Source organism: Mus musculus, chromosome 9 (assembly GCF_000001635.26).
Source record: "Mus musculus strain C57BL/6J chromosome 9, GRCm38.p6 C57BL/6J".
Classification (NCBI taxonomy): domain Eukaryota; kingdom Metazoa; phylum Chordata; class Mammalia; order Rodentia; family Muridae; genus Mus; species Mus musculus.
Genome location: NC_000075.6, coordinates 41,021,117 through 41,045,480, shown reverse-complemented (window position 1 = coordinate 41,045,480; position 24,364 = coordinate 41,021,117). Strand labels below are relative to the sequence as shown.

At 45.6% G+C, this 24,364-nt stretch overlaps 1 protein-coding gene across 7 annotated transcripts in view; it reads left to right on the top strand.

The window, feature by feature from the left end:
* Ubash3b (ubiquitin associated and SH3 domain containing, B) overlaps nt 1-24,364 on the top strand; it is a 150,933-nt gene that overhangs the window by 116,212 nt on the left and 10,357 nt on the right. For all 7 annotated transcript variants that reach the window (XM_006510634.4, XM_006510632.2, XM_006510636.4 and 4 more), the window contains 7 exons: nt 1,837-2,006; nt 7,836-8,044; nt 13,868-14,000; nt 15,722-15,842; nt 17,342-17,464; nt 19,139-19,231; nt 21,916-22,060. In XM_006510634.4, coding sequence (XP_006510697.1) covers nt 1,837-2,006; nt 7,836-8,044; nt 13,868-14,000; nt 15,722-15,842; nt 17,342-17,464; nt 19,139-19,231; nt 21,916-22,060 — 994 coding nt within the window. The remainder of the gene's footprint in view (nt 1-1,836; nt 2,007-7,835; nt 8,045-13,867; nt 14,001-15,721; nt 15,843-17,341; nt 17,465-19,138; nt 19,232-21,915; nt 22,061-24,364) is intronic.

Below are 24,364 nucleotides of genomic sequence, written 5' to 3'. Positions count from 1 at the left end.
AGAGAGATAGAATAACAAAGGGAAAATCGCCTCTCTTCATATACATTGCCCTTGAAGAATTTTTTTTTAAGTCCCACTAAATATTGTCAGTCCACTAAATCACTACAAAAAACAAGTAAAGCCCCATATCCTTTACAAATCAGGAAAGCAGAGCTGTGGCAGTTTCTTTTTTTTTTTTTTATGTAGATCATAAAATTTTGAATAAATTCTTTAATAAATATAAAACTGGTTATTACCCTAAAGCAACTGTCAGCTGTATTTCCAGGGGATAATTTGCATTTTCATAAACAAGAAATTGCTACCATTATCATCAAGTCCATTGACCTACAAAGTAACTGAAAGACAATGGAAGACAAGCAACCAAAAATGTACATCAGATAGGCTACCTAGTCCACTTTGCCTCTTAGTGTGTTTTGATTTGTTTGTTTGTTTTCTTCTGTTTGTGTGGTTTTTTTGGTTTTTTGTTTGTTTGGGTTTTTTTTAACTTTTCAGTTTTCTGGGGGTTTTCCTGGCAATCAATCTAAAAATAAAGACAGTGTGGACGGAATGAGAGACAGTCAAGGAATCGGTTTCCCATGTGGGAATGGGAGACTGCCAGTCCCTCTCCAAGAATCTCCTGTCACTAAGAACTTGGTGGTTTCAGGGCTCTGTCCCTGTGGTGCCCCCTGGTGGTTATCTATAGAACTGCAGAACCCTGACTTGTATCTGGTCTAGCTTTGGGGAAAGTAGGTCATTATGTCTTTGCCCTAGAACTCAAGCCTGTGTAGTCTAGAATTACTGGTTCACCCAGATTCCTTCTGCAAGTATATTTGGTGTTGTTCTTCTTTCTGGGTGGCTCGAGAAGGCTCACCCATGTGCGTTCATTTCATCAGCAAGTACTGAAGACCCAGAGTATAGATAGTGGAAACGGCCACAAGCACCCATTGCATGGACTCACCCTACAAAAACACCCTGCAGTGTAATTGGAAAGGGACTAAATCCCAGAATACCAGTTTTCTGCTCTATCTGACCTGCTATTCTCTGAGACTTGACTGACTCCCTTAATTTCTTCTTGGTTCTCTCCTGGGAAGCAGAAAGGTCTTTCTCATGAAGCGTACAAAGGGGGATTAGAGCTCACCCCTCATGTTGCTAGGTTTGCTCCGCTTTATTTTTAGTGTTTTAGAATAATGGTATGCACCCTTCAAATGAGTGGGCCACAACCCGGAGCAGTGTCACCCTGGGGGGACATTTGCTAATATGAGGCATGATTTGGGGGTTATGACTTGGGGTGCTGCTGCCATCCAGGGGATAAAGGCTGGAGGGGGGGTGTTACTGAATATTCTGTGGTATCCAGGACAGCTAGCTCCCTACAAGTAACTATTCACATACATGTTGTTAGGAAAGCCTACTTCATACTGTGAGATGTTCCCCAGGCCCCTCTTTTTCACCACGCTCCCAGAATCTAGGAATTCCTATCCCAGATGAAGACAACCGCTCCAGCAGTCCCTCAGTCACAAAACCCGCACTGTATTTCCACATCAATCACATTGGCCTTTTAGATCTCCTTTGCTTCTTCTGAATGGAGGGGCTGGTGATGAGTCCCTGGACTTGTCAGGAGGAGTGAGCCAAAAAGATTAACCCGGAACCCATCCTCAGCTCCTGCTGAAAAGCCATCTGTCGTGGGGCTTTCTATCTCTGGAACAGTGGGTTGATTGGGGCCTGGGATTCACCCCTTTAATTCCGCTGCTACCTCTCTGAGGGACTGGCTTCTTTGTTATTTGGGGAACAGGACACCTTTCTGGGCCCTTTCTTCTCCTCCATGGTTGTGATTTCCTCTTTCTATCCCCCTCTTTTCAGAAGTGCACGTGGAGCCTCATAAGAAGCAGCTGCATGTGACGCTGGCCTACCACTTCCAAGCCAGCCACCTACCCACCCTAGAGAAGCTTGCCCAGAACATTGACGTCAAGCTAGGATGCGACTGGGTGGCCACCATATTCTCTCGGGATATCCGGTTTGCTAACCATGAGGTAATGCTTCCCTGTAGCCCCCAGGCAAAACCCACGGAGATCGTAGTTAAAGCATGCAAGGTACCACTGGGTGGGCAAAATTTTTAAAATTTTGCACTTAAGAAGTTTTAAGGGCCAATGAGGTAACTCGGTGGGTGATGTCACTTGCTGTCAAGCCTGACAACCTGAGTTCAATTCCTGGAACCCACGGGTTAGAAGGAGAGAACGGAATCTTGTGGGTTGTCTTCTGGCCTCCCTGTGCATACACACACACACACACACACACACACACACACACACACACACACACACACACACACACGCACACACACACACACACTGAATACACTTATAAGAAAGGAGCTTTGAGTCCAGCAAGGGAGAGAGGGCAGGCAGATGTAAGAAGAGATCTCTCCTGGTCCCTTTGAGAGGCTGTGGACTCTACAATGGAAGATGTGAGTGAATATACTAATAATATATATAGTGAATCCTACTATAGACAAATGGGTCTAAGTTTTAGCATCCCTCTTTGGATGTAGTCAGCATGGCTTCTCAGTCAATCACGTGGCTCTCAGAAGGACGAATCTTTTAGTCCTTGCTAATCTTTTTTTATCTTAAAGAAGACTCAGAGGTTGACTGTCTGCTGTGAAGCGGCCGTACAATTGAGGCCACAGGAGACAGATTCAGTCTTTTGATCAGCAGAGGCAGGTGATCTGCCTAAGGAAAGACCGCATACAGTAATCCTGCAGTGTCTGCTGGGCCCCTTACTCTCACGATTTCAGCCATCAGAAGCTACCATTTCACAAGTAGTGCTAGGGAGATGGCCCCGTGGAAAGGTAGGAGCGCTTGCTGTGCAAACATGAAGATGTGAATTCAAGTCTCCAACGCTCGCAGAAGCCCACGTTCCTGTCACCTCAGAGTTGAGAGGCCGGCAGAAGAATTCTAGGAGCTAGCATAGGTTTATGATGAGCCCCGGGATCTGAGAGAGACCCTGTCTCGAGAGAATAAAGTGGTGACCAATAGAAGAAGACACCCAACCTCTTTCTCTGGACTCCATATGTGTGTACACAGGCTCACAAACACATGGGGGCTATGCACTTAATGCACCCATGAATGCATGCACTACATACACAGTACACATATGCACAAACTCATGACTCTTCAGTAACTTTATTACAATTTATTATTAGAACTTTTCTATTTTATTACTGGTTTTGTTTTCAATCTATAAATTAAATTTGACCATAGCTACTAATAGAAAATAATATAGTAAACATGGAGCGTGTGTTTGGCACTATCTACAATTTCAGGCCTACCCCCTGGGTTTTGGAATGAACCCCAGGGTTAGTGGATAGCTACTGTAGTCAGATGAAAAACTGGCTTCTAGCTTAATTACATTTATTAAGCAATAGTTACATGTTTCTCAATTTTTCAACTACGCCAAAAGGTTTTTTGTTGCTATTGCTGTTAGCCTACAGGTCCTTTAGACAATTCTTTTGTACTTTCTTAATATGTTTAAAAAAAAAACAGAAACAGACAGAAAGTCTTGCTGTGCCCAGGCAACCTAGTGGTTTGGGAAGTGTTAAGAGTGAGTCTAAGAACCAAAGCTTCGAGGTATGGCGCTCCGGGAGTGGTGAGGCCAGGCCTTGCCTGACTTTCCTGCTGCGAACATTCTTCAGTCATTGGTGCTGATTCCTCCTGAGACAGACCTAAGCAGACTACATCTAATCGTAAGAATGTTGGCATCTCCTGGAATTACCAAGATTGCTCCTTAAGGATACTAGACAGAAATGTGATGGTCAGACTCTTTTCCAAGGACACCGGCAGAATGAAAGGTCAGGGTTGATTGTACACTGGCCTCAGAGGAGTTACCTTTGTAAGAAGAGAAGGTGCCATGGAATTTTACAGGCTTTGTCTTCTAATGAGCACTGCCCTCCGGTTAACTCCAAGGGTAACTGCTTTTCTGCATGACCCATATTCTGCTCAGTCTGTGTAGAAGGAAAGAGGCTGCAAATGCCCACATGAATTATTCTAAAAATAACTTGGCCCCCTTTATCTCTTATTTTCCAAAGCTCAGTTATTATAGTCTCTTTTGATAAGGCACCCACTGCCCCGCTAGGTTCCCTGTCTCGTTTTTTTAGTCTCCCACCTTCCTCCTCCTTCATTCTGTTCCCAGAAGGAAGACAGAATAGAAACAGACAATTTCTGTAAATTACAGACTCAGAATGTAGCTCGGTTTGTAGAGTGCTTGCCTGGAATCCATGAATCTCTGAGTTCAAGTCCCATCCCCACATAAAAGTGGATATAGTGGTACACACCTGTAATCCCAGAGAAAGGAGGATTACAAATTCAAGGTTATCCTCAGGTACATAGTGAGTTCAAGGCCAGCCTGGGCTACATGAGTCCTTGACTAAAACAAAGCAAACAACAACAACAACAAGCCCAACCAACCAACTGAAAAGCAAGCAAACAGACACACAGGCTGGGGAGTTGGCTGAGGGCAAGCCTGGGGGCCAGAATTCAAAGTTCCAGCACTCATATCAGGATATCAAAAGTTCTGTGCATGTACCTAAAATCTTAGTGTTAGGGAAGCAGAGATAGGAGGATCCCTGAACTTCCAGGTTCAGTGAGAGTCCTTGTCTCAAAAAATAAGGCAGAAGTGGAATGGAGAGATAGCTCAGCAATGATAAGTATTCAATGACCCAGCGCCCATGCCAGAGGCTCACAACTGCCTCTAAAGGGGATACTGTGCCCCCCCTCTGGCTTCCAAAATCACTCAACATTGACCCCTCACCTACACACGCACCAACATAAGGGTGTACCCATAAGGTGTATATATTGTTTTCAGTTCTTAGTTTTCTCTATGGTGGAGATGTTTCCTAGACTGTTGCAAGGATATGGGGGATGTGTGGAAAGCTGTTGCCATAACAGCTACCTGGGGCAGATGCAACAAAATCGCATCCCTGCCGCTGTCCTTCAGTCAGCTACCTTTGTGTTTGGTCTCTGGTGTAATGAGGGAGAAAGAACTAAGCTCGATACGAGACTGGTTTTAGTATTATTTTTATTTTATGTGTATGAGTGTTTTGCCTGCATGTATGTCTGTGTATCATATGTTCACAGTGCCCACAGAGGACCAAAGAGGGTGTCAGATCCCCCCAGAATTGGAGTTCCAGGAGACCGTGAGTGCTGGGAGCTGAAGCCAGGTTCTCTGGAAGAGTAGCCGGTGCTCTTAGCTGCTGTGCTCTCTCTCTCTCAGGAATTCTTAGAAACAGACCATAAACATAAGACAAAAGTTAGCATGATGTAGGGCAAGTGAGGCCTGGGTCTGGTACCTCTCAGATTTGGTCAAGATTTTTGTATCTACTTTTGGGGGTGGAAAGAAACAGAGAACACTTGGGCCTGGATTATTGTTTGTGTGTTTGTTGGTGCTGGCGACTGTACCCAGAATCACATGAGCATGCATTCCACTGCTAACTTACACCCCCAGCCTCCGGTTATAATGTTAAATCTGCTTAACTCCTCCATTATTAGAATATATAATCAAAGTTATTTACTGTCCCTTTATCATATCCCTAGGATATTTTGTCTTCAATCTTCCTTGAGCCTTGATATTCTCAAGGATGTCTGGGATGGGATACTCAGCTTGTTTTGTTTTTAGTTTTTCGAGACAGAGTTGCTCTGTGTAGCCTTAGCTGTCCTGGAACTTGCTCTGTAGATCAGGATGGCTTCAAATTCAGAACTCAGAGATCTGCTTTCTTCTGCTGGGATTAAAAGTTTGTGCCACCACCAGCGGGCATGATACTCAACTTGAAGTGCTGGGCTAGGAAGACTTCTGAGTTGCTCTAAGTTCTTCAAAGGGAAGACTGTACTACCAGGCCAGAGGTACTCTGAGCCAAAAATGTGCTATGCTCAAGTAGCTGAGCAGAGTTTTGACTATGCCCTGTTCCAGGAAAAGCAATACTGCCTTTCCCTGCCCACCCAGAAATGAGCTTAAAAGAGATCTCTAGTGAGTAATTTTTGTCTTTTAAAATAGTTTAAAAAACAATTCATACGGGCTCTTGGCTTGCATGAAGATTGGAGAGGGACAGGGAGGAGAGGTACAGGAAGAGAGAAAGGTGATTAGAGGACAGACAGACAAGCAACTGAAAGGTAATTGGAGAATTAAAGGCAGAAACAAGAACCCTAATTTGAAAACCATGGAGACAAAAACCTGCATTATCAACTTTGGCCTCTGAGAGAAACCAGATTTTCCTGGCTTTTCCCTTTGGAGACTTCCAGAAAATGGTTTATTTGGTTTGGTTTGGTGTTTTATTTTGAAATAAGAACTTGCTCTGTAGCCCAGGCTTGCCCAGACTCACTATATAGACCAGGCTGGCCTCAAGGTGATCCTCCATCTCAGCCTCCACAGGGCTGAGATTTCAGCTGTATCCCACACACAGCAGAACTCTGTCTTTATAGCAGGTTTTGGTGGCTCACAGTAACATCAGCAAGCTGGCTAGTTCAGACCTCCCAGCCCTGGCCTTAGGCCCCAGGATTAGGAATCCCAGGTCACAGGAAGTACCTATAGCCCTGCAAGGCTCTGTCCTCCTGCACTTCCTTAGAAGTGCAACTCAGAAGTCTTCCTAGCCCAGCACTTAAAGTTGAGTATCATGCCCGGTGGTGGTGGCACAAACTTTTGTTTTCCTTAACCTTTATAGTGCAGGCATTAATGGAAACCAAAGCTGAAGACTCTGAAGATGGGAATCAGAGTATGTAGCCTGTCTCTTCCAGATCTAGAGCCTTTGGGAAGGCCGTGAAAGCTACCTTTCTGGCTGTCTGGAAACACATACGGTTATAATTATAGGTTATAATTTCCTTCCTATGAGGTCTCTCACTGGTGATAAAAAATATATAAAATAAATGACGAAGATTTAAAAAAAAATATCTAGGATTATGATGCTTATATACACCAAGAAAAGAAGCACCCCCCCCCCTTCAAGTAGGACACATGGGCCACATGGCCTGGCCTCATGGCTGCCCTGGGGTCTTTTCCTGAGCTCAGAGAATAGACATGTGGCCTCCATCTGCTCTCTAGCGGAAGTGGTTTCTTTCTGTTTACACACGTTGGTGTCTAGGAGAGACTGCTTGTTCGTTCAGGGTCTTTGTTACCATTGTAGGCTTAAAGACAGCCTCGACAGCATGGGCTGTGCTTTGTACCGTATCCTGAGTCACAGGGAAAGGGCCATCCTTCCCGAGCAGCTCAGAGCACTGGCTGCTCCTGCAGAAGACCTGGGCTTGGTTCCCAGTACTCACACGACACTCACAATGTTCTGTAACACAATTCCGAGGAATCTGATGCCCTCTTCTGTCCTCTGAGGGCTCCTGTATACACAGACATCACATACACACACACACACACAGACAGACATCCTTTATTCCCATCTCAGTAGAAGTGACTCCCACTGGCCTATCTGTGAGCCTATGTAGAAGCCAAGTCTCCTTGCACAATCCCCATCTGCCTACTGCTTGCTTGCCCCAGCAGATGATGCAGGGGAAATAAATATCTGTATGTCCAGCAATTGCCCAGAAGACCCTCCCAGCTTTCTGTGAGTTCCAGGAAGCACTTGCTTCAGAGTCTTGTCAGGAAGTGAAAAGCATGGCTGGGATTCTGGAAGGTTCTAGAACACCAGGCAGCTCTCCATCCATGAGACATTGGTGAGAGAAGTGCTTTCTGATCAGAAGCCTGTGACCCCAGGGACTCCTATATGCAGCGTACTTTGTCATCGTGTATATTGGGTACAGTCTAGGACCTCAGGTGCTCAAAAGAACTGTAGATGAGACTGATCTCATGGGTCTTCTCCTTGTTTGCAGACGTTACAGGTGATCTATCCCTATTCACCTCAGAATGATGACGAGCTGGAGCTGGTCCCAGGGGACTTCATCTTCATGTCTCCCATGGAACAGACCAGCACCAGTGAGGGCTGGATTTATGGCACCTCGCTGACCACTGGCTGCTCTGGGCTGCTTCCTGAGAACTACATCACCAAGGCTGATGAGTGTAGCACCTGGATCTTCCATGGGTAGGTACACCAACTCTCCTGCCCCATGCAGGGTCACTGCCTATCTGGGTTCCTGGTGGGCAGCCAACCTGAGGCTGCTGTCCATCTCTGGCTGGAGAGCAGCAATATCCCACGCTGAGTGTGCACTGCTACGTGGCTTCTGTTTATCTCATCCTGGGCCATTACTCTGGGGGGCGGGCCGACTTCTCAGAGCAACTAGGCCGACTCCTTCCATGTCAGCCAGACCAGTGACAGAAAGATTCAAAAGTCAGGAACCCTCGTTTGTTAGGTGACCCTGAACAAGGGTGACAGGCAGCTTGTCTGAACTGAATAGGAGCATGAAACCTCACATTCTTTATTAAGGTGACACCCACCTGCCCCTTACTCCTCTGCTCTCCTTAGCCCAGACTGGGGTCCAGTTTCCAGAATGAACCATGTTGTGTGACCAGCTTTGCCCCAGATAGAAATAAATAGGGACACAAAGTGCCTTCCTCCTTCCCACTCCAAGGAGTTCAAATCCAGCCCCAGGTTCCACATGCTGGTTTGGTTTTCCCTCTCCCTTGTTTCTTCCATGTTACGGTAGTGTGATAGAGAGGCAGAAGCCCTGAATACACACTGCATCATTACCTACCCCATTAGTGCCTGTCTTAAGGGATCAGATTGGGGGATTCCTGCAAATAATTTCTCCTGGAGGGGAAAGAACAAGACTGCCCATGAGCCCTAGACAAACCATACGCTCAGGATAGTGGCCACTCCTTCCCGCCTCTGTCTGTGTAATGCCCCTCCCCAGCCCACAGGCATCCAGATACTTCATGCCCCCAAGTGTCTGGGTTTTTTTTTTTTTTTTAGAAATTTTTCTGAAGCTGCGACTATAGAAGTTGAGTTTCTGCAGCCACCATCTTATCCCACAAAGATAAATAAGGGCTGAAAGAAAGAGACTGAATTGCTGAAGTATAGCTGCCCACCCTTGTAATTCCAGCACTGAGAAACCGGAGATGGGGTGTGGAGGGTTCAGCCAGTCTAACCTACTTAGTGAGTCTGAAGATAGTGCCTTAAAAGAAGAAGAAAGGTGAATGGCTAGCAACGTGGGAAAGGCATTTGCCATAGAGCCTGGTGTCCCAAGTCCTAACTGCAGGGCACACACGGTGGAAGGAAAAACCCAATCCACTACACACATACACTGCAGCATGCACACAAACTCAAAGGCAGGCAGACAGACAGACAGACATAAATGTCCTAAAAATGTGCTAATGGGGGACTGGAGAGATGGCCCAGCAGCTAAGAGCCATCATAAAGACCAGCGTGTTCAGATCCTAGCACCTACACAGTGCCTCACAAGCAGCTGTAACTCTAGCTCCAGAAGATCTAGCTCTCTCTTCTGGCCCCTGAGATCGCCACATATATACTCACACAGATGTATACACATACATAAATAAAAATAAATTCCTTTTTATAAAAAGATAGTCAGTGAGTAAGGAACTCAGAGTTGTCTTCTGTCCAACCCCTACCAACACACACACACACACACACACACACACACACACACACACACACACACACACAAATAGTCGTGCATCATATATGGCATTTGGCTTAGGGTTAGCCCTTATACACGATAACGGTCCCTTAAGTTGTGTCACAGCACCCTAGCATCTTAGTTTAAGTTCACTCTGATGCCATTCAGACAAGTCACCCAGTGATTTGCTCCTCGGAACATCACCCCAAAGAGCGGCTCGTACATACACTGAGAACTGAAGATGATGCTTGATGAAGCACAGCTCACAGGTCTCGTTTTAGCAGTGGAGTCAGATGTGGGGTACAGAGGACACACATGGAGTCCCTCTGAGACCCTCCGTCTAGACCTCCTCCCTGAACTAGGATTCAGGCTCTACCAGGGGGGACAACTGACTAACCTCCCCAGGATACCATGGAAGGCCTGTGTGTCATCTCTCCAGGGTACCATGGAAGGCCTATGTGTCATCTCCCCCAGGGCACTATGAGAGGTGTGTGTGTCATCTCCTTTTACTTTGAAGATAACTGTTGATGTTATTTCTTGGAAATTTTGTTTGGAATTAAATTCTCAGGTTCACAGGCAACTCTGCTAAGAATATGCAAATACAAGGGCTAGGCATTGAGACGCTGATTAAGAAGTTGAGCTTTAGTCCAGTTATATTCACATCCTAACTCTCCCATATACCGGCTGTGTAAAGTTGAGTTACTACTCTGGGCCACCGTAAAAGAGCGAATCACTCCACATACAGTACTAGCTGGGGTAGTGACTACAATAAAGAACAGCCCGACTACATCTATGGTGGCTGGACTGTCTAAAGAACACCCACTAGTGGTTTTGATTATTTTTTTGGTCTGGGTTATGGGACCTGGCTAAGCTAAATGTCTCTTCCATAAAAATGGCCTGACAGGTGAATTGCGCATTACTACTTAGCCCCAGAGGTAGGAATGGATGACACACAGAGGCATAGCTCAGCCCCACTGTGGTAGAAGCCTTCTCGTGCCTAACCAAAGATGGAAAGTCATGGGGAGACGTAGGAACCATATGGCCTGACCCTGGCTGGCTTCAAGAAAAGCCCTAGAGAGGGTTCAGGCAGTGTAGAGAGACGTGGAGTGACAGTTGGCTTTTATTCCTCTCCCCACCTTTGCCTTCTGAATACCTAGGAAAATGTTTTCTTTCTCACTGCTCTTCCTGGTGGTCATTTGTCCCTGAGTGTCCCTAAGTACCTCGTGGGTGACACTGACCCTTTGTCCTCTAGAGTGGGATGTCCTGCTGACCTTCACACAGGCCTAGCATGTTCTAGGCGGGAGCCTGCATCTTCCTGCTCCCTGAGAAGGAGTTCTCTGTGTCAGGCCTACTTCTTCTCCACCCTGGTCTGACACTCTCCCCGGGATGCTCAGGGGGAGCTGGGTCTTTCGATTCTAGTGTTATTGAAGATGGGAAGGAAGCTGCCGTTCCCCTCACCAAGGGAACTGGAGGGAGAGAAAAGGCCCTATCATTTTCTTTCCAGCTGTGATACAATAAAGAGCTTACAGACGTGGGCAAGGGAGATGTCAGCATGATTCCAGACAGCTAGACATTGGTGGCCCAAAGCTTTGATGAGCCAGACAGGAAAACTGACGTTTCTTCAGTTGTGTGCCGTTGGGGAGGCTCTCTGCTTAAAATGAAGGGGAACAGCTGGTCTATTAGAGTGGCTCAGCTTTCTTTGGGCTACAGTTACTTAAATTTACCCATAACAGGTCTAATTTGGCTGCATGTCATACTAAAAAGACACAGCTCTATTGAGCCACAGGCTCCTGGTTCTACTGCATGGGCTCTGAACAATGGTCTATGAGGAGCCGGCTGCAGCCCAGGGCCTCCTGGTGTGTCTGATATGCCCAGAGCTGCAGATCTCTCTTGCAGGGTCTGACACCTATGCCGGAATATACAGTCAGGCTGAGGACACAGCTCAGTTGGTAGAGTGCTTGCCTAGCGTGCCAGAAGCGCCGGGTTTGATCCTCCGCATCCTAGAGACTATGTGTGCTGGCACACACATGTTATCCCATCACTCAGGAAGTGGAAGCAGGGTACTCAGGAGTCTGAAGCCAGCCTTGGATGTGGAGTTGGAAGCCAGGCTGGACTCTATGAAACAAAAACAAAATCATTTGTAGGGGGAACTCAGGGACATGAAGGACTTCTAAGGACAAAATGTGTCCCAAAGTAATAAAGACACAGGCCTTCTTGAGAAGAAAAAAAAAGGAAAAAGAGACCCAAGCAACTCCTGACCTCTGACTTGATGATGTCACTCAAGGGCATTTATCCACAAGGCCTAAAAAGGCAACATACAGTGATGTTTATTAAAGGGCTGTTCACAATGGCTAAGTCATGAAAGCCATGCAAGTGACATACACTTACATTGAACTAATAAAGAAAATGTGGTGAATGGATGAGTGGAATTTGATTTAGAAAAAAAAAAAAAACAAACAAAAAAGTCATAAGTGAATTAAGTCAGACTCAGAAAAACAAATACTGCATGTTTTCTCTTGTCAATCATGTATCTTATATATAGGTACATAAAGTCACATGCGCGTACATATGTACATGTGACATGAATGTAGAAGTGAAACTGCTTAAAGGAGTTTGGAGACTGTCTTAGTTAGGGTTTAACTGCTGTGAACAGACACCATGACCAAGGCAGCTCTTATAAGGACAACATTTAATTGGGGCTGGCTTACAGGTTCAGAGGTTCAGTCCATTATCATCAAGGTGGGACATGGCAGCTTCCAGGCAGGCATGGTACAGGGGGAGCTGAGAGGTCTACATCTTTACCTGAAGGATACTAGGAGAAGACTGACTTCCAGGCAGCTAGGAGGAGGGTCTCAAAGCCCACACCCATAGTGATACACCTACTCCAACAAGGCCACACCTTCTAATAGTGCCATTCCCTGGGCCAAACATATTCAAACCACTACCAGGACAAATGAGGGAGACATGTGCAGGCAGAGGGAGTGGAGAGAGAAAATGTGACCAATGTACATTGTCAACTGTTTTGAAATAAGGTATCTGTGTGTGTCCCCCAGCCACCACCACCAGACAGGGGTCTGTCTCTGTGTAGCTCTGGCTGTCCTGGAACTCACCATGTAGAACAGGCTGGCTTCAAACTTACAGAGTTCTACTGACTTCTGCTTCCAGCGTACCTACTGTGCCACCACACCCAACACCAAAGTACTTGTATAGCAATAACCTTATGAAACTCAGTACTGTATACACTGGATATATGTTAAAAAAAAAAAAAAACTTAGTGGTGGGTAAGCTTTTTAAAAACCCAACCACCAGTTGGCTTACTGATCTTAGAAAAGATGAAAAACTTCAAAAGTAAAATTCTAATAAGCATACTGTGTTAAAGGTGGATACCACAGAGTGGATGCTTGCTAACTCGCCCAGATTGTTGGGTCTAGAGATATAAAACCAGACTTGGTAGAGCAAACTGAGCCTTTCCAAGAACAAGAAATTAAAGATTCAAATACTTCCCTTTGAGACTGCCCAGGGACCCAGGAGATATTTGTTAGAGCTGCCCAACAACCATATTTAAATAGCAGCTCTCATTACATAAAGCTTTGGGACGTCTACTGGGTGCAGGAATTTCAGGGTGGAATGTTTGGACAGCTTTGCTCTGGGCCCCATCTCCTCCTGGCCCCCGTAGTTACAGTGGCCTAGTCAGAAATAAGATTTCTTGATTCACAGCTCCAAACATGTGGCAAGAGTCAGATCCTCTGAAATCACCCAGTCTCTGGTCATCTTGGCGTTGCTATGGAGTAGCGGTACAGTGCTGGCGACTGAAGAGGTCAGGTTTAAGGGTGAGGGTCAGGCTCCTGAGAGCCTCAGCGCCACAGGCAAAGCGGTGCTGGGAACACATTTCCCTTCGCATTCCTCAGATGGAAATAGCTATGGAAGAGATTAAAGGTGCCGGGAATTGTTTACTTCTCCGCAGCGACAGAAAGAGCTGGAACAGTGGTACATAATTGATACCTCATTATTCTTTAACATGTCTCTGCTGCCAACCCTGCCTGCAGCATTTTAATAAGCCGAGAATCACTGGACCCCATCCCTGCCCGAAGGGATGGGTGCATCTGTTCTCAGCTCTGAGGACTGTCTGCCCTTGTTTATTAACTGGGAGACTTCAGTAAAAAAAAAAAACATGTTCTTGCCTGGGGATGGGCTGCTCCCTCCTCACATTCTGAAACACGCACAGCCACGCAGCCCTTTGTGCTATTTCCATACTCCTGTAGCTGCGGCATGAGCAACTGATGACTCCTGGCCGAAGCAGTTAACCCTTCCCTCTCCTTCCTCTGCAGTTCCTACTCCATCCTAAATACCGTATCATCCAGCTCACTCGCGTTTGGCGATGGAGCGTTAGAGAGGCGGCAGTATGAAGATCAAGGACTTGGGGAGACAACACCCCTCACTATCATCTGCCAGCCCATGCAGGTAAGGCTGATTGTGAGGGTCGTGTCCTCCAATCTAATCCTGACGGTTTTGGTTTTTTGTTTTGTTTTGCTTTTCGAGACAGGGTTTCTTTGGGTAGCCCTGTCTGTCCTGGAATTCACGTTGTACACCAGGCTGGCCTCAGACTCAGATATCCTTCTGTCTCTGCCTCCCAAGTGCTGAGATTAAAGGTGTGGGCCACCATGATCCAGCTAATCAGGATGCTTTGAGGACCATTCTCAGCATTGACCTTGCTCCTTCCAAAGGGTCCCTAACCTTATGAGGGGGGAGTACACAAGATCACAAAGACACACAACAATCCAAAACAAGGAAAAGACAGGTGTGCGGTACTGTCTGTGGACAGTGCCACATGAATTTAAGCCTGGAAGCAAGGCCATCCCAAAGAAAGAAGAGGCTGTCCCTCTACTTGTGTCAGTAGAGTGAGGTTCTTAACATAGTAATGGGAATTGAACTCAGGACCTCTGGAAGGGCAATCAGTGCTCTTAACTGTTGAGCCACCTTGGCAGCCATGCAATTCCCTTGGCATAGTGAGAATTCAGTGTACTACTGACACTCTGGGGATAGGCTAGAGAAGGGAGTAGGAGTCATTGTCACGCAGAATAGAGAAAAATTGAAACTTCAACATGTTAAGGATGGAAACCAGGGGTGGGGGTTGGGGGTGCTTTGTCTGGAGTTCAGGGTTTGAATTAAGGAATGCCAGGAGAGCAAGTGGCAAAGTTCACAGTACCAAGCCACACATTAGCCCTGGCAAAACAACAAGAAGCCAATGGAAGGGTGTTGGCCAGCAATGACCTAGCAGCCTGAGGCAACTGGCAAGATCTGATGCATCAGAAAGATGGATGTAGAAACATCTATGCAGTTCCACTAGCAGCTATGAAAGCCAGTACTTGTCTCAATTTGCCTGCATCACCATATGTGGTGCAGCTGACCCCCGCCCCCCTGAACCCATTCTTGAAATACCAACATATATGCAGCCCAGATCACAGTACACATGATGATTAGAATATGCAAAGCCTGGCTGCAGAGGTGGCTCCACAGTTGAGAGCACCAGCTGCTCTTCCAGAGGTCCTGAGTTCAATTCCCAGCACCCCAACATGGTGGCTTAGAACTACAATTCCAGTCCTAGTGAGTTCTTCCACCTCTGTGGACACTGCAGGCATGTGACACTCATACACGCATGCAGGCAAAGCACCCATTCACCTAAGTAATAAATGATACAGTTGTAGAAAAAAGAACATGCAAAGCAGAGCAGTGAAGATAAAAGAGGCACAAGGCAGACACATGTGTGACGATAAGATTCCTCCCTCCCGGAAAGAGCTGATGATGCATCATCTCTTTGAAGGAGACAGCTGCCTTTCTAGGTGACCGTCTGTTTCTACATAAATGGCTGGCTTGACATGTGAACTTTACCTTGAGTTACCCTCCTGTTGCAGTAGGGGGAAGCAAAGAGCATAGTATTTTCATAATCCTTCATACTTCAATGCACCTGCAGGTACCTCATGGGAGGCCGAGAGTAACTTGTGGGGTGTGTGGGGTGGGTTTATTACCCCCACTTTACAAGCAGGCCAGATTAATCTCATGGCAGTCAGGTAGGTCGTCAGTCGCACACTAGCAGGAGTTTTCCTAGAGCTCAGCTCTCTTGGCAGGCACACAGGGTAGTCTGTGATGCTGTGTCTATCCTTACTCTCTTTCTTTCTCTGCAGCCCCTGAGAGTCAACAGCCAGCCTGGACCCCAGAAGCGATGCCTCTTTGTATGTCGGCATGGGGAGAGGATGGACGTTGTATTTGGGAAGTACTGGCTGTCCCAATGCTTTGATGCCAAAGGTGAGTCTCTCCATTTATCCACTTTGACGCTCTGTGGTTTCGTTCACCCACAGCTAGTCTAAACCTAGTAAGAGGGAAAGTCCAAAACAAGCTATCTTAGTTAGGGTTTCTATTGCTGTGATGAAACACCATAATCAAAAAGCAAGTCGGGAGGAAAGGGTTGATTCACCTTCCATTTCCACATTGTAGTCCATCATTGAAGCCAGGGCTGGAACCTGGAGGCAGGAGCTGATGCAGAAGCCGTGGAGAGGCGCTGCTTACTGGCTTGCTCAGCCTGCTTTCTTATAAAACTCAGGACCTCTCTCCCAGGGATGGCCCTGCCCACAGTGGGATGGGCCCTCCCATAGCCCATATCAATCAGTAATTAAGGAAATGCTCTACAGGCCTGCCTATAGCCCAATCGTATAGAGGCATTCTCTTATTTGGGGTTTCCTCCTTTTAGATGAAATAAAATTAGCCAACACACAAGCAGTCCGTGTGCTTTATACTGCAATCCCTCCATTCTGGGTCATGTGATAAGATCTCAGGCTCTCCAATTGTGTCACATCTCTTCTCCCAGTGTCTCCACAGTACAGATGCTACCCACCTACTAAGTTTGAAACCACCCAGGTTTTCAAGTCTTCTACCAGAGTGTCACAGTACCATTTGCCTCTCCTCACTTGATCACATAGATACAGCATCCTTTCATAAGAAGCCAGAGTATATAATACAATAAGATGTTTTGTGCAAGACTGTAACTTACATTACAGTATATCATTTATTCTCACTCATTACTGTGACTGACTTATAAGTTAAATGTTATCATAGGGGTGTCTGGATGGGTGAAAACATAGTGTGTTCAGGATTTCACACTGTCTACACTTTCAGGCATCTAGTGGGGCTCTTGTGATGCATCTCCTGTGTCTAAGGAGGACTGCTGGTGGTTGGTGGCCTACACAGCAATGCATACCTGTCTCGGCCTCTAGGGGGCACCGTCAAGCTACTTTTATGTACAATGAGTCATTATTGACGTAGTTAGAAAGTGCCTGGAATCTCAGAGTCCTTCTTGATTGTTTCAACTCTTAGGGGAGAGATAAGCATTCTTGTCCCCATTCTATAAACTGAGGTACCAAGGAGCAAAGAGTAGCCGTGTCTTGCCTACGCCCATACAGCAGAATCAGTTCAGAGACATGAACTGGCTCTGTGGCCAGAATTCCTGCCTTAAATCACCGTGGGGCCATCCAGTTCAGTTCTCCCTCGAGTGACATTTTGAGACTAGGAGTCTTGCCTTTATCTAGTTGTTATATTTACTGAGCAATCCCCTCGTTTCCGTCATCAGCAGGCGGTAGTGGAGTCTATGTCGTCTTCTGAGGAAAAGGTGTCAGGTTGAGTATTCCCCACTGCCCTCAGATGGTTTGATTAGTGTCTTTTGACCAAGGAGGAGGAGGGGTCAGAATCACAGAAGAAAGTTTCGAGTAAACAGAAGACTATATAGCCTTTATTTGATCTTCTCCCCCTAGGCCGCTACATACGCACCAACCTGAACATGCCTCACAGTTTACCTCAGAGGAGCGGCGGTTTCCGGGATTACGAGAAAGATGCTCCAATCACTGTGTTTGGGTGTATGCAAGCAAGACTAGTGGGTAAGGGCTCTCTGTGACTGCGTAGCATCTTCTGGCTCCTTCAACAGAGCTGCACCGCGGGGGTGCAAACACGCTTTGTGGGACTTGCCTTTTTGTTTGTTTGGTTGGAGACAGGGTCTTATAGACCAGGCTGCCCTAGAACATCAGATGTTCCTGGCTCAGCCATCTGAGGACTGGGATTGCAGGTAGGCTCCTGCTGGTTGCAGATGTGTCCCCCGCTGAGGAATGAGGGAAGGAAAGTCAGGTTTGGTTTACTTACTGGTGTAGTAGATGTTGCTAGCTCATGACAGCAGCATCTGCCAGCGTGGTATAAGAAGATGTGAGGCTAAGGAGGCGGTGCAGGAGCACTGCTGAATCTGTCCAGTGATGTTTTGAAGCTGTTCAGTCCTTTGAAAGTATTTCTGTACTGGTTTTAACAGTTGTGCAGAAACCATGCCTTGTACTCTAAGGTCATCATTTACTTTGGGCAAGTTCCTGGACTAGGTAACAGAGACTCAAGGGTGAAGTTCCATGGAAACACACGTATGTGTTGTGGGTGACTATCAAACTATAAGGCTGACTAAATAGCAAACTCTACACAGAGTGTATGAAGAATATTAAAGAAAGACAAAGGGTAGAATGAAACAAGAGAGGGATGGAGGGAGGAGGAAGAAAGGATGATTAAGAGGCAGGGTGAACTGGGGCCTCCAGTGAGAGTCATCTGAGTGAAGAAGAGGGAGAGGGGCCTGGTTCTTGGTGTGGAGGGCAATAAACAAAATCAGAGGTCAGACATAGCATTGAGAGATCCCTGCAAGACATGGTCAGTGAGTTCTCTCTCTCTCTCTCTCTTTCTTTCTCTTTCTCTCTCTCTCTCTCTCTCCCTCTCTCCCTCCCCCCCTCCTCCCCCTCCTCCTCCTCCTCCTCCTCCTCCTCCTCCTCCTCCTCTTCTTCTTCTTCTTCTTCTTCTTCTTCTTCTTCTTCTTCTTCTTCTCCTTCTCCTTCTCCTTCTCCTTCTCCTTCTCCTTCTCCTTCTCCTTCTCCTCCTCCTCCTCCTCCTTCTTCTTTTTCTTCTCCCTCCCTCTCTCTCTCTCTCTCTCTCTCCCTCTCCTCCCCCCTTCATAAATATGTAAGAATAAGTAGCATTAAGCGTACAGGGGATATGAGCTCTTCTTGGTTTTAGAGCAGAGGTTGAGGCAGGTCAAGAGAAGGAGCTAGCAAGATGAGCAAGTCCATGGAAGACATTGACACCACATGAAGATACTTAAAGTTTACATTGTAGAGAAAGGAAGTGATCCACACAAGGAAACAAACAGTAAAGCATCAGAGCAGTGGATGTTGGGTTTGGACAGCTGAGATTGGGGCTAGCACACTGGAATTGTAGCCATGTCTGACTGTTACAGTATCAGTTCTCTCCCTGGTTTTAGCATCTTCCTTGTAGAGGTCAGAGCATTATCCTTTGTAGCCTCCCTTAACAGGGCATTTTACTGTGTGCTGGCACCAGTAAGAAGGAAAGGAAAAGGAAGAGGCCCGTTGTTTGGCCCTCTCCATGGATGCACTATTGAAGGGCCTGACTACTAGGCTCTCTGCAAGCTCCTACTGGGAAAGAGAGGATTATGGGTCTCTTGACACCATTCCAGTGAGGGTCAGGATGATCAGTCAACCATCATGCTGATTGTCTGTTGATTTACTCGGCAGGTGAAGCCTTGTTAGAAAGTAATACTGTTATTGATCACGTGTATTGCTCACCATCCCTCCGCTGCGTTCAGACTGCACATAATATTTTGAAAGGTAAGGCTCTTGGCTGGACAGAGGTTACATGCTCCATCCTTCTGCTTCCTGCCCCTTACTGCAGGGTTATGGGGTTTCAAAAACGGAAAGTTTACTTTGTTTTTTTGTTTGTTTGTTTGTTTGTTTTTGAGACTGGGTTTCAAGGTGACATGTAGCCTAGGTTATCCTTGAACCTACAGCAATCCTCCTGCCTCGTCCTCCTGAATGCTAGGATCTACTGGCTTGAGACACCATGGCTTGCAGAAATCTAGAACTTTTATTGAGGTTTCTTCTGCAAGGTGACAACCTTACACAGTATAATCCAGATAAATAAAGGGAGAATATTACTATGTTTTCCTTAAGGATTTTAAGCTGTCTTAGATGGATTGTGGCTGGACAGAAGATTTATAACTTTTACAGAGAGGATTCCTTTTGCATTTAAGCAGTGAGACGATCTTGCCTGATTTCTAGATATTTTCTGTAGTAACTGAGTTGTTGAGTGTTCCACACCATCACCATTTTAGTTTCTTCAGTTAAGTGGAAAGACTTATTCATTCATTCATTCATTTATTCATCCTTTCTTTTACTTTTTGAGACATAGTCTGACTGTGTAGACTTGATTGGTCTGGAACACACTGCATAGACCAAATTGGCTTCACACTCACAGAAATCCACCTGCCTCTACCTCCCAAATGCTGGGATGAAAGGTGTACACCACCATGCCCTACAAATTGGATGGCTGTAAGAGCTCTGTTGCTGTAAAAGCACTCAATGTTCACCCTGAAATCTGTGGACATTTGCATTGGGGCAATCTCCCTTCTCACCCCATTGGAAGGAAGACTGGCCAGACAAACAAATGAGCCAGAAATAAAAAAGCCAGCAAAGACTTGGAAACGACACTTGAGTCCTCGGTTCTTCAATGTTAAGTAAACCTTCCTCTCGGTAGAGAGGCCTCTGTGTGTTAACTGCACACAGAGAAACAGGACTAAATCACAAATATAAGGGGAAAAGTTATACTCCGAGGGAATCACACGAGGATAAAACAGGGCTTGAACACTGTCACATGTAAATGTCCAACATGGGGGTCCCTGATAAACAAAGCAAGTAACAGATGTACTGTTCAAGTACAGTGTAAGCTACTACGCAGTAGTCGGTGCCTAGAGAACAGCTGGAGCTTTTGAGTTGAGACTTTGTTTTGTAGACAACAAGGAATTTACTGTAGAGAGGAGAGTTGGAACGTAGAAATGAGTTGGGGTGGTGGTGCACACCTATAATCCCAGCACTCCAGAGGAAGCTGAAACAGGAGGATTGAGAACTTGTGGCAAGCCTAGTGTACACAGCGAGACTTTTGTCTCTGAAGTCAAAGAGAGAGTCACAGGCTTGGACAAATTGAGTAATGAGAGTGGAAGGGAGAGTTTCTCTTAAATCAGGTAGCAGCCAGCATACAAGGTCGAGGTGCAGCCAGAGTAATAAATGCACATGTTGATAAAACAGAAATTTTATTTTACTTTTTTAAGCACATGCTTTACATATAGCTATGTAATTTACATATTAAATAACATTGTAAAACACAAGTTTTACAAACCTTATCCAAACCTCTGTGCTTCCGACTTTGTAGTTCATTAGGTCTAGTAGGAATGGAATAACTGCCTTGTAATTTAAAAAAAAAATTGAGATTGTAGTATAATTACATCATTTCCCCTTCCCTTCGCTCCTCCTAAACCACCCACACACCTGTCCCTGCCATCCTTATGACTTCTTCCTTCATTATTTGTTACATATGAGTATATATTTCTAAATACATAAGTACAACCTGCTCTGTTGGTACAATGCTACCTGCGTGTTTTCAGGACTGAGCATTTAGTGTTGGACAGCCAATCAACACGCATTTCCCTGGAGAAGGCTGCACTCCCACGCTGAGCATTCCCCAGTTGCCCACAGTTCCTTGTCTAGGGTTGAGACCTCATGGGTCTCCTCCATGCCCCGTCCTCCCTCGTATCTGTTGGTGTCATCCTTGTTCAGCGCATGTTTAGGTGGTCATGTTTGAGAAACTTCATGGGTGTAGCTTCCCATGTTCCCAGGAGACACAATCTGGTAGCAAACACCCTGATGCTCTGTTTTCTCCAATCTTTCTGGTCCCTCTTTCACAGTGTTCCCTGACCCTTAGGGGTGGGAGTGTTTGTAGATGTATCCATTGGGGCTGGGCTCCTCAATTCTGTGTTTGATTAGTTGTGGTTTTCTGTAGTAGTCTCCCTCTGGTGCAGAGAGAGGTATCTGAGTGAGGGGTGAGGACACACATATCTGTGGATATTTAGTATGTGGGTGGGGAGTGTGTTGGTTTAGTAAAGTGGTAAGTTGTAGGTTCTCCTCCAAGATACATAATTTCACTAGCCCTGAGCACTTGGCTAGGCTTCTGGTACCCGGCATGGCCTCCCTCTTGTTTAGTGGGTCTTAAGAAGTCCAGTTAGAGAGCTGTTGGTTGCTGCCACAGTGTGGATGCCACTACACTGTTAGGGTTGTTCTGACATGCTCATCATCACTGTGGCTCAGAGACACTATAGCTAGGTAGGACTTACGGTTTCTTCTCTCCTTTGAAAGCTTGCATGGTACATCCTGGTCTACCTTATTATGTTTTATATCAGTTTATCCTGTGGTTCATTTTTCCATTGGGACTCTTCTCATCTTAATCCTACTTCATCCCTAAGGTTTACAACAAGACAATCACTTGAAGATTCGAGTGGAGCCGGGCTTATTTGAATGGACAAAGTGGGTTGCTGGGAGCACATTACCGGCATGGATACCTCCATCAGAGTTAGCTGCAGCCAACCTGAGTGTTGATACAACCTACAGGTAACTCTTGTTTCCTTAGGGCCCCGTGTCCTGTACTGTCACCAGACCATGTTCAACAAGCTGATGATAAACCTAGCAAAGCCTACAGGGAATTCATTGTGGTAGAAACCAAGCTACGATTTTAGAAAGCAAAACTGGGGGACATCCAGTGTTTACTTGTATTTAATATTAGCATAAGTTATACTCCTTACCCCACCCACACTTGCGTTCAAATTTCCTAACTTTATTATATCTACTTCAATGTAATAGTAAATCCATTTTGTATGTTAGGGGCATACACAAAGTGGTCATAAAACAGCTCAGTGGATTAGGGATGTGACAGTGTGTCACCTTCCATTTTTACTTTAAATTTTCCAAATCACTTGTTCTTTTATCCTTTTGAGATGGGGGTCTCATTATGTAGCCCAGGCTAACCTGGAACTATGATGCCCCTGTCTCTGTCTCCCAAGTGCTGTGACTACAGGCATGGGCCACCACTAGATTTTTAATTCTTCTTTCTATGCTCATTTATTACTTCTATGATCCCGGAAAGTAAAAGTGAATAAGATGCGTGTATGTGTGGAGTGTGTGTGTGTGTGTGTGTGTGTGTGTGTGTGTGTGTGTGTGTGTGCGTGCACGTGTACACATGTAAACACTCTACTGAGCTATGTCCCCAGCCCAGAGAGCCATTTTTATTTATGAAAGAGTCCAAGTGGCTTGCCTATGGTAAAACATTTAGTGACCATGCATAGAAATAATAACTATAACATTATTATTGTAAAAATTAACATCTATTAATATCTATTACTATTTTTCCATGTGTTCTGCCTTGGATTCATTCTCCTCCTGATCCATTTCTGATTCCACTAGACATACTCTGTGCTTGGTCTTTTGTTTGTTTGTTTGTTTTTTGATTTAATGCTCCTAGGCAAACAATCCGCATACTTGGTAAAGAATTAACCAAAAATAATACAGTGATAATACTATTCAAAAACCCACCCACACACTGAGGAAGGCCAGGTAATTACAACCATTCTGGTAGGGAAATTAAATTCCTCTGTCTTAGAGCATGTTAAAGTAATTGCTTACCCCAATAAGCCCATATAAAAAACGGACAACCCAGTTATTATATTTATAAGCTATATGTCTAGATTGCGCAGCTCTTTCACGATATTGATTTATTCTCTAGCTATGAGACCTCTTGTTACTTGTGGCTTCTCCAGGCCATTGGTTCTGCTCCGTCTTCCTTCCAACTCCCCTTCCACTGTTTTCCAAGACCTCCTGCCCCACCCTTCCCCTCCACTGGCCAGTCATCAGCTCTACTCATCATTTGACCAATCAGAATGGGGAGAAGACTCAGTGAGGTCACCTGAGTATGCGACCCACTCCTCATTGGGAGCAGCCCCTCTTGAGGAAGCAGAATTAACATCAAAATACAAACCGCACCAGGACAACCCACAGCAAGAGCAGAATTTGGCAGAGTGATCAGTCTGCTTGGAATAGTCCTTCATGTACTCTTTGCTATCCTCTCCTTTCAAATACCTTAACTATGAATCATCCATAGAATCACTGGGCAAGAACTAAGATAACCCAGCCACTCAGCCCAGTGGCTGCTCTGGGTCTTAACATTATCTCCCTGGCATATATTAAATTGGACTGTTCACTATAAATGTCGCACTTTGCTCTGTTATCTCTGGCTACTCTTTTTCTTTTTCTTGGGGGAAATATCAGTAGAATACTGTCCCCATACCAACAGCTGTCACCTTTCTGGCTTGTTACTGCTGACACTGGTAAAGTAACTTTTCTCTCTCTCCATCCAGCCCTGTCCAGGTCATGTTCAGATGACCAGGTTTTAGTTTCCTGTTCTACAACATTTCCCAAGATGGCCTACAAAGTTCTGCAAGTGCTTCTTTGCTGAGTCTTTTGGCGTATGTGGGCCACACCCATCAGTTGTGTAGGCAGGATGAAGGCTGGGAATTCCTGGATCAAGACATGGTTCTTGTTCCAGGTTTCCTTTTCACTTTTAAAATTCAGTGTAACAGGCATTAAAAATTCTTTACCAGGAGAGCAGATTGTCCACCTAGGAGCATTAAAAAAATAATAACCTAGCACAGAGTATGGTCTAATGGAGACATTAGATCACAAGGATGATGCCAGGACAGAACACACAGATCCTGACACAGAAAATTTTCTGTCAGTTCTGAGTGGGACTAGAAAGTCTCTAATCCTGTGAAAAAGTTGAGAAAGCCCATGGTAAAGCATATGAGAGGCTTAGAGTAGACATCACCACGGTGTCATCACAGAACCAAATGAGTAGATCTGTGG